The 11266-nt window shown below is 40.2% G+C and overlaps 1 protein-coding gene across 2 annotated transcripts in view; it reads left to right on the plus strand.

The window, feature by feature from the left end:
• Positions 1 to 4687, plus strand: part of LOC130281961 (reticulon-4 receptor-like) — a 271056-nt gene extending 266369 nt beyond the window's left edge. Inside the window, exon 4 of one of the 2 annotated variants that reach the window (XM_056529770.1) lies at positions 2494 to 4687. In XM_056529770.1, coding sequence (XP_056385745.1) covers positions 2494 to 3911 — 1418 coding nt within the window. In that variant the 3' untranslated portion in view covers positions 3912 to 4687. The remainder of the gene's footprint in view (positions 1 to 2493) is intronic. The other variant, XM_056529760.1, reaches the window with a different exon arrangement.
• Positions 4688 to 11266: the final 6579 nt, after the last annotated feature.

Here is an 11266-nt window from a genome sequence, read left to right on the forward strand (position 1 = left end):
GAAGAGAAAGCTCATCTGATGTCACCAGCATCCTGCCACAACATTACTAAGTATATGCACTCCAAAGGCTTATGCACATGATCTTGTAACAGCCTTATTTAAAAAAGGCTGCAATTGAAACATTGTACTGTACCTTCATTTACCTTTGAATTTATGTGCCCTATGCACTACCTATGGCCTCCATGCATTACCAAAAAGGCTCTATGCTAGTTTGGATGAACCATTAATAATTAAGAGGATCTATGGGTTTACAGGGGAAAAAAAAGGCTCTAAGAAAAATCCAGTAAGTGACAGTAGATGAAATATAACACTTTTCTCAAATATATATTACTGCAGAAAATGTATCTATCCCAATAGGTGTACAAGGCAGGTTAACTTTATTAATGTACAACAATAGGGCAACGCATATTGCTGCTAACCTGTGCCTTCCTCAGGTCCACCATAAATCGCCCCCTGGGGTACTGAATGGCATTGATGTGCATCAGTGGTGCATACCTTCTCTGGGAGGTACCACCTGCAATGGGAGGATCTGATTCTATACAGTATCTGAATAGCAAAATAGAGCCTCTTTCTTTGATCTGGCCAGGATTTAGGTATAAGCAAATCAATTTGCCTGCTTTGCATTTTAGCAAGTTGCATGTAATATAATGGAAGACTCAATTTACCTATATTTTTTCTAAATTCGCCACCTGTGATTTAATTCATCAATACATCTAAGGCCTCGTTCACATTGCCATCAGACTCCGCTAACCGATCGGACCCTTAACGGGTCGGATGCAAATGGCCGTGTGAACCTAGCCTAATAGCTAACCAATCAGCAAATCACACATGATAAATAATATTCTGTTTAATGTTCAGGTTCTGATTCATCAGCCATATAATACACTGCCCCTATGTATTGTACTGCCTAGCTAAAGGAGGAGTATAAGCTGTTAATCATGTGTTAATTGAGACCTCTTAATGTATACCCACAGCCAGAATCCATTCCATACAGGAGAAAGCTATAACTGGTTGTCCTTCTGTTCCTATTGCTTATAACCTACTCCCCCATAACCCACAGGAATCCATCTTACATTGCTGCTAAAATAATAACCTTCAGCATGAGTGAGCAGCACAGATCACTATTATGTTTACATAGTGTACTATTACAGCTCTCACATGAATTTTTCAGCATAGAAGCAGGAAGTCTCACAGAACTGTCAAAATAGTGAGACCTCACTGCTTCTGACTCCAGCCAACTCAGTCTCTCTTTCTGAAAGCGCCAGAAATATGCATAAAAAAGCACCTACAAAACCACCAGCAGTTTTAAGGTTGGGTTCTTAGATTGTGATTTTCACATGTAGATTGAAGTGCACAAGTGCAATGGCTAATGGATGCACAAATTTGCCAGTAAAAGGCCGTATTACTGCCAAAATCATTATATTTTTAGTACAAGTATCTTGAAGGGATATGGAAAAGCTTATGGAGAAAAATGCATGTCACGGATAAGTATTGTCAGAGTCATATTGTGTAACTCCAAATCACTATTCACTGAATGTCTTCATAATACCTAAAACAAATAGCAACTTTTATGAGTGTACCTGTAAATGGACATTAAATCATCATTTGTATCCAATTTCCCTTTGCCAACATTGATAATAAGGACAGACAAATATATTATAATAACAGGGGAAAAAGACGAGGCAAGACTGTTTTATATACTATATAGTATTTACAAATTATTTTTCAAATTTTTATTAAAAAGAATGGAAACCTTTATATTAATACATACAAACATAACATTTTGGATGAAAATGGATACTATTTAACATATGGTATTGTGCATATATTTTGCATATTATTCCTGTAGTGTGTAGTAACATTCTGTTTAAAGGGGTACTCCGGTGCTTACATATCTTATCCCCTATCCAAAGGATAGGGGATAAGATGCCTGATCGCGGGATTCCCGCCGCTGGGGACGGCCGTGATCTTGCACGCGGCACCCCGTTTGTAATCAGTCCCCGGAGCGTGTTCGCTCCGGGTCTGATTACGCTCGACCGCAGAGCCGGCGGCGTGTGACGTCACGCCCCCTTGCGACGTCATGCTCCTCCCCTCAATGCAAGCCTATGGGAGGGGGCATGATAGGTATCACGCCCCCTCCCATAGGCTTGCATTGAGGGGCGGAGCGTGACGTCACATGGGTCGAGCGTAATCAGACTGATTACAAACGGGGTGCCGCGTGCATGATCGCAGGCGTCCCCAGCTGCGGGAATACCGCGATCAGGCATCTTATCCCCTATCCTTTGTATAGGGGATAAGATGTGTAAGCACCGGAGTACCCCTTTAAACATATATTTATGGTAAGTTAGTTAGAGGTTATGTGTTAGTTATTTATTCTTTTTACTTATCTTTAAATGTAGTAAATATATATATTTTTCACGATTAAAAAAACATAAAAGATATCTATATAATGTCAGGTACAGTATACTGATTCTTTTTTCCTGTCTTCTGCAGGCGCTAAGCTGCTGTTACTTGTTACCTGCTGCTTCATCTACACGTTGAAAGTGCAGTGTTGTCCCGAAGTCTGCCTATGCTATAATGAACCTAAAATCACCTTTAGCTGTCAGCAGCAAAGACTGACTGTAATCCCACCGTATATTCCAGTACAGACTCAGCGCATATTTCTGCATAATAACAAAATAACTTTAGTAAGGTCCACCAGCTTCACTGCCTGCCAGAACCTCACCATCCTATGGATTCATTCAAATAACATAAGTCATATTGAGTCTGGAGCCTTCTATGGATTAACCAAATTGGAAGAACTAGACATGAGTGACAATTACAACCTCAAAACTATTACAGCCCTCACATTTCGTGGTCTTGTTCATCTACATACTTTGCATCTGAATCGCTGTGGCCTGCAGGATTTGCCCCCTGGGATCTTCCAAGGTCTTTACTCCTTGCAGTACCTCTACCTTCATGACAACAACCTACATCTCTTGCATGATGATACCTTCATAGACCTGGGAAACCTCACCTACTTGTTTCTTCATGGAAATAAATTAAATAGCTTATCTGAAAATGTATTTAATGGCCTAACTAACCTAGATAGATTACTGGTGCATCAAAACAAGTTGGATATGATCCATCGCAGAACTTTTCATGACCTGAAGAAAGTGACAACCCTATATTTGTTTAGTAACAGCTTGACAGTGCTTAAAGGAGAAGTACTATCACCTCTTGAATCCCTTCAGTACCTACGCTTAAATGCAAACCAGTGGATTTGTGATTGCAGGGCCAAGTCCCTCTGGAGTTGGTTGAAGGCATTTAAAGGCTCATCATCAGAGTTAGAATGCTACCTTCCACCAAACTTAGTTGGGCAAGACCTAAAAAAACTAAGAATTAACGATCTTGATGGATGTGCCAATATTTCTTACCATGCAATCAAAACTGGTCCATTCAGTGCCAAGCCATCTCTAAATATTGAAGAAATCTCAGATAGTTGTTGCCAGCCTCCCATCGATAAGTCCCTAGTAACTGGCACAAACACAAAATCTGGCCCATCTTCTCACACCAGTAGAATCTTGCCAAATATACCGATCAAGGATAAAGAAAATATCTCAAAAACAAAAATCATTGGTAATGTTGACCACCGAAAAAACAGAACATATAAGCCAATGAATTACTCCCCCCTTGCCACTTTATCAAGCAAAATAGAAAATTCCCTAACTAAGTTGAGTCAAAACAACGATTTTGATTCTGTCGAACCTTCCACAGTTCCAAATAAAAAAAGGATTCCCTGTTTAAAAAAAGTCAAGTCAAAGTCTCAGTGTCGAATGTATCAACCAGGAACTAACTCTGGGCTTTTGAATTTCATCACCACAAATCTTCTCTGTGTGACTCAGTTCTTCATGCTACAGATGCACTTTTAAAGGTTAAATATATTTTTGTTTTAAGATAGATTTAAAGAGAGACAATGAATGAGCTTCAAAAATTGTTGCAACTATATGGAGAAAAAAAATGTGCTTCACGAAAGCAGCTTCACTAAAGAAGATCAGAGATTGGATATTAAAGGATATTTTTTTATGGTTGTGAATTAAAAGAGCGCAACAATTTTATTTTATTCCTCATAGTATTATGGAAAGGTTGAGACTCTGCTAAACAAGAAGGTTTGGCCATACTTTGTAAATTAAAGTTGTACTTAATAACAATTCAAAATGTACACTGTAAAATGCTGTTTGTCTGCTCTGTTTATGACTATTCTAGCTCTTTGTAATGATTTCTGTCATTCTATGTTTCTGGGTAGTATTTGTTAAAAAATACTATCTATTTACTTCAACATTCTTCATGTATACACATATAGATATGCATTTTATTTTAACTGTGCTGAAATTAAGTAAAATAAATGTTTTTTTTTTGTTTTCCTAAACTTTATTTAAAATGAAAACGTTGGCAACATTTGGAAATTTTATTATGGTTGTAACGATTAAGACTCCCAACATGTCTTAAGCAATTCATAAAGACATACATTATTAAAAAGACTAAAAGCAGACAAACAAACAAGAGGCACTCCCTTGTGTGAATACCTCCAAACAATTACAAAATGCAGACAAATTAGAATAACTCACCAAGTAGGGTTGCGCATCTGTAAGCACAACACACATGATGGTAAAGAGACCTTTCTCGGCTGTTGTTCCTCCCAAATGCTTAAAGCACAATAGAATCAATAAAAATTCCTTTACCTCAGATCACAGGAATAATGGGTGCTGCATCATAAAGCCATAGATTTATTTCAAGAAGAAATGTAAAATGCATTTCTGAGCCGCACTGGCTCCTTCCTCAGGTAAGAGGTCTTACCTGAGGAAGGAGCCAGTGCAGCTCAGAAACGCATTATACATTTTTAATTATTCATCACATCCTGGCAGCACCCATTATTCCTGTGATCTGAGGTAAATGAGTTTTTATTGATTATTAAAAAGACATAGAAGAGTTTAGGTAAAGCCTCATTGCTGGTGTGGATCCATTTGCAAATATGCTCTTTTTAAAAACATCTACTACTTTTCGTTTAAACCTACCCCACAAAGTAGGCAGCAATGTTGTTGTATACTATAGAAAAAGTACTGATTTCTAATGCATCTAGATGCAGAACCATGTGCACTGGACCCATACAGCAGTATACTCTGCAAGCCACCATGTGGTGACTCTATGTCACAGATATACAAAAATTGTTTAAAGGGAAGAATATTTATATCCTACAGCATACAAAGGTACAGGAGGGCTCCATAGAGCAGTATAGGTGTTGTACTACACATTGTGAAACTACAAGGTTATGAAAATATGCATGAACCCTGATAAATTTAAAAGAAAAGCAGTAGAAAAGAGTCACTTGTGATTTATTGATGAATTTATTCAATGTGATCCAGGGGTGTTGCTAGCATCTAAAAAGATCTAGGGAGCAATCCCAATAGCATATTTTAACCCCATTCTGAGCCTATACAGTAGTTAAAATGCCCCCTGTACCCCTAAAAAGTTGTAATGGCCTCTGTGTCCCAACATTGTTATAATGCCATACTGAGCCCCACATAGTAATAATGCTCCATGTTCCTGCATATAGCAATAGTGCCCCCTGTGTCCTATATAGTAATAGTGCCCTCTGTGCCCTATATAATAATAGTGCCCCCTGTTCATTACATATAGTGATAGTGTCCCCAGTGCCCCCATATAGCAACAATGCCCTCTGTGCCTCGCATATTATAATAATGCCTCCCGTGACCCTGTATTAGTAATGCCACATTGTAGCCAAACAGAAAAAAATCATACTTACCTAGTCCTAAGTGAAGCTTCCTTGTCTCTCTTCTGAACTGCAGCCAGTAAGTCGCAATAGTTGGATCCCCAGGTAGCTGTGATTAAGTTATATAATTCTACCAGCCAGTGCAGGAATCACATCAGGGGGATTCATAGGCTGCAGGCCTGAAGTGCCTGCAGCCTATGAGTGCATGGTGGAGCAGGGAGCTAAAAGGCAGAGATCTGGGGATCAGACTACAAATCCCCAAGATAACAGTAAGTGACACCCAGATGTAACCATTATGTACATATAAATTGAAGGTTTTGGAAAAGGCTCTGGAAATTGTCAGTGCGCTAAGCAAAATAACTCTTTATCTGGTCTTGAATTTTAGAACTTATCCATTAAATGTTCTTAAATCATTGTACTTTTTCCCCAGAAGTTTACAAACCATGCAGACCTGTTCTTCTTTCAAATGAAATATGTGACAGTTCAGTATGGTAAAGCTATAGAAAATTGTTTTCTGTCGAAATATGTCTGCCGTACGCAAATATATTCAAGGCCAAAGCTGGTAAACTTAAAAAAATAAAATAAAATAAAAACTTCCAGCCCTGAAATATAAAAAGCAGGAAATAAATAAAAAGATTTTATAGTAATATTAAAGTGGTGTAGATATTTTAGAGATAGAAATGCTGTAAACATATCTTTTATTATGATCTGTCATTTATAATGCTGCACATTTTACAATGGAAATGATGCAGAGTCTGATTCTCAACCAAGGACTTTTGAAAAATGTATAGCACTACAATTTTATTAGCATTTTCATAGCATTTCAGACTTTACCCAGTCTAATAACAGCCACTGCATCCTGCAGTGTTTTAGTTATACTTTTAGGGTACGTTCCCACATGGCGTATTTGCTGCGTATTTGCTGCTGCGTATTTTATTTTCCCTGTTGAAGTCAATGGGTAGGAAAATACGCAGCACCAAATACGCAGCAAATACGCAGCAAAATACGCCGTGTGGGAAAGTACCCTAAAGGAGTCACATTTTGTACCTTCTCTTACTAATGCTAGTACGAACATTGTAGATTTATAGTATATTTAACTATTCAAATTACTTTGTTTCAGATTTACTAACTAAAAGCCTATATCCACCTTTACAACCATTTTTTAATGCCCTAATGCATTCAAATTAAACAGACTTTTATTCTAGTTTTCTAAATCATTTGGTGTCTAGCACTACTATTAATACCTTTTCTTCTACAAACAACCCCTATACTGTCCTATTCTGCGATCATACTCCTTTTCATCTGTTCTCGACTAACATGTTCAAAAGCTGATGGAAGGGCATATGATTGCAGTATCACACTACACATTATTTGTAGTCTGTGACCATGAAGACACCTCTCTCTACATAAAGGGGAAAATGTATTAAAATCTGTACCTGGCACAGGTGAGCATATAAATTTGGCAACTTCCTGCCAATTCTGCCCAGAGTAGGCATGGTTTTGCAAAAAGGGTCTTTGATACCCACACAAAGAATTTACTACAATTGATGCCTGCTGGACAGTGTAAATTATAGTTGAAATCCACACCAGCGCCGATCCGCCACTGAAGCACCTGGATTTATCAGACTGCCGAGACCTAATTAATACCAATGATTCCAACCACGCCCTCCCCCTCCAAAAATAAAGAGGCTAGACAATGAATAAAGTTTAAGTGGGTGGGGTTCGGCGACAGCATACATTTTTTTTATTAAACATAACATGAATAAGGCTCATTGGTTCTCCTGACAAATCCCGCCGGTGTGCCTCCGGTGCGCACGTCCAACATCGGACTAACCAGACCCCGCCTTCTCTGACAACTCACTGTGAAACTGAAACAAAAGAAAAAACAAGAAAACAGGAAAGAATAGGGAGGGAGGGCAGGACAACATCCAGGTCCCAGGGGGAAAGTGAGGAAGCAAAACGCAGGTGAGGGCCAGGGAGGAGCACAAAAAACCCCTGGAAAAACAGGGCACAGGATTGGGCTGAGGCCCCTGCAAAACCCATCCCCTTTTCAAGTTACCAGAAAGGGAGGGCGTGGCAGACTTTCAGTACCCTCTCTTAAAGGGGACCCCTGCTCACCAGTCAGGGGGAAGCTAGTGAGGCGCAGCTTCCCCTCCAAGAGGCCTGCTCCACGTGATGAACCATAATGATCCTACACTGGCATGTAAAACACTGGTCTTAGTGAAACATAGAAGCATAGAATGTGTTGGCAGATAAAAACCATTTGGCCCATCTAGTCTGTTCAATACTCTAAATACTATTCATAGTCTTTGGCCCTATCTTATAAGAAGGATAGCCTTATGCCTTTCCCATGCATGTTTAAACTCCTTCACTGTATTTTCAGCTACCATTTCTGCAGGAAGGCTATTCCATGTATCCACTACTCTCTCAGTATAGACATACTGTACTTCCTGATATTACTGCATAAACCTTTGTCCCTCTAATTTAAAACTATGCCCTCTTTTTTCTCGTTTAAATATCTTCTCCTCCTTTACCATGTTGATTCTATCATATCTCTTTATGTATTTAAACATTTATATCATATCTCCTCTGTCTCGTCTTTCTTCCAAGCTATACATGTTAAAGGGACATTCCGGGTTCATACATCTTATCCCCTATCAAAAGGATAGGGGATAAGATGTATGATCGCAGGGGTCCCGCCGCTGGTGACCCCCACAATCTGGGTGCAGCCCCTGGCATTCTGTGCCGGGTGCTGCCTCAGAGCGGGGGACGTGATGTGATGGCCATGCCCCCTAGTGACATCACACCACGCCCCCTACACTCATGTCTATGGGAGGGGGAGTGGTGTGACATCACTAGGGGCATGGCCTGACATCAGGTCCCCGTCTCGGAGGCAGCGCCGACACAGAATGCCGGGGGCTGCACCGAGATTGCGGGGGTCTTCAGTGGCAGGACCCCTGTGATCATACATCTTATTCCCTATCCTCTGGATAGGAGATAAGATGTATAAACCCGGAATACCCCTTTAAGGTCATTTAACCTTTCCTGGTAAGTTTTATCCTGCAACCCATGTACTAGTGTAGTAACTCATCTTTGAACTCTTTCCAATGTATCTATATCCTTCTGGAGATATTGTTGAAATAAGAAAGAAAAGGACCGATGGATGGCGCCTCGTGTATTACCCTTAGATAGCGGAAGTCGAGGGGGGGGGGCCAACCCCACGGAGCTTATAGATGGCCGCTCACCTTAGAAAGAAAAATAATGCGCATATCACCCCAGGGATTATGGGGTACCACGATGTGAGAGTGGCTGCTTAGCCAGTGGGTTGCAGGAGAAGACAGCAGTCGTCCTGAATAGAATATGTGGAGGTACAGAAAGAAACCCTTGGAGGTCGGCGCTGCAGACTCTTTGGAATGGATGAAGCAGAGGCAGGTGGTAATGAATAAAGTCATAGGCAGGACAATTTATTGATACAAATAATAAAAGAACAGGATTACATGTTTCTGCAAAAGCCCTCCCTTTCTGAAATCAGGGAGATACTTCTGGAGATACGGACTCCAGTACTGCGCACAACACTCCAAGTGAGGTCTTCCCAATGCTCTGTACAGCAGCATGAGCACTTCCCTCTTTCTAGTGCTAATACCTCTTCCTATACACCCAAGCATTTCCTGCTGCTCTATGACATTGTCTGTCTAGCTTTAAGTCTTCTAAAAAAATTACCCTTAAATTCCTTTCCTCGGATACACATTCTATATTCTGTCCTTGGGTAAATTACCCCCAAAAGCTTTAGACACCAAACAACAGGAAGTAAAGATTGTTTACAAAAAGTTTCATTTTTCAGTTTAAATTCATAACAAAAATAATAAAGATTGGTTGCAAAGGAGGGCATTGTCAAAAAATGTATATTTGTGAAAAATGTATCTTGTCATTTAAAAAATGCATCATATACTTCTTCATAAACAATTATATAATCAGGGCTGGTGCAAGGATTTTTGCCACCCTAGGCGAAAGCTAGTTTTGCCACCCCTTGACCCCGCCCATTGGCTTCGCCCTTTGACATGCCCAACCTTACTACTAGGGTGACACACTGTAACAAACCTCCTCATGTAATGTCCTTACTACCGGAGTGACACACTGTAACAAACCTCCTCCTCATCTAGTCTCCTTACTACTGGGGTGACACACTGTTACAAACCTCTTCCTCATGTAATCACCTTACTACTGGGGTGACACACTGTAATAAACCACCCCATGTAATCTCCTTACTACCGGAGTGACACACTGTAACAAACCTCCTCCTTATGTAATCTCCTTATTACTGGGGTGACACACTGTAACAAATGTTCTCCTCCTGTAATCTCCTTACTGCTGGGGTGACACACTGTAACAAACCTCCTCCTCATTTAATCTCCTTACTACTGGGGTGACACATTGTAACAAACCTCCTCCTCCTGTAATCTCCTTACAATGTGTCACCCCAGTAGTAAGGAGATTAAATGAGGAGGAGGTTTGTTACAGTGTGTCACCCCAGTAGTACCTCCTCCTCATGTAATTACATTACTACTGGGGTGACACACTGTAACAAACCTCCTCCTCATGGATTCTACTTACTATTCGAGTGACACACTGTAGCAAACCCCTCCTCATGTAATCTCCTTACTACTGCGGTGACACACTGTAACAAACCTCCTCCTCATGTAATCTCCTTACTACTGGGGTGACACACTGTAACAAACCTCCTCCACATGTAATCTCCTTACTACTGAGGTGACACACTGTAACAAACCTCCTCCTTAATGTAATCTCCTTGCTACTGCGGTGACACACTGTAACAAACCACCTCCTCATGTAATCTCTTTACTACTGGGGTGACACACTGTAACAAACCTCCTTCTCATATAATCTCCTTACTACTGGGGTGACACACTGTAACAAAACTCCTTCTCACATAATCTGCTTACTACTGGGGTGTAATAAACCCCAAAAAAGGAGCAATTTACACGAATAAATGTAAAAAAAAAAATCTTTATTATTGCGTAATACATCACAAACAATAAAATTCATATTAAAAGCAGGGAGGAATACACAACAGAAGGAGACAGCCTGGGAGTAATCTAAACAACAGTTATTCGACCATTTGGAGCATATATCAAAAAAGAATTTGTGGCCAAAAATCATAACATGGGTAAAAAACAGCACAACACTAAAGGTATACAGTATATAGTAATGCATAATATGTTATGATAATAGAGTGCTGGTGCAATGATCGATATGCTGCTGCATTAGTTTAAAGCCACATGTATACATAGGACAATATACCATGGATACCAACCAGACTATGCTCTGAAAGTAGTACGTCCTAGGATGCCGCCACCCCACTCCTAAGACCTTCGTCCGGGGGTGTCAGCATCCCAAATGAGCGCAGGTTTTATACTACATAGGGGCCAATCATAGAATATTCATAGAATAAATTAGGTGATGCGTCTCACCTGTCCG

The sequence above is a fragment of the Hyla sarda genome, chromosome 1, assembly GCF_029499605.1.
Source record: "Hyla sarda isolate aHylSar1 chromosome 1, aHylSar1.hap1, whole genome shotgun sequence".
In the NCBI taxonomy this organism is placed as follows: Eukaryota; Metazoa; Chordata; class Amphibia; order Anura; family Hylidae; genus Hyla; species Hyla sarda.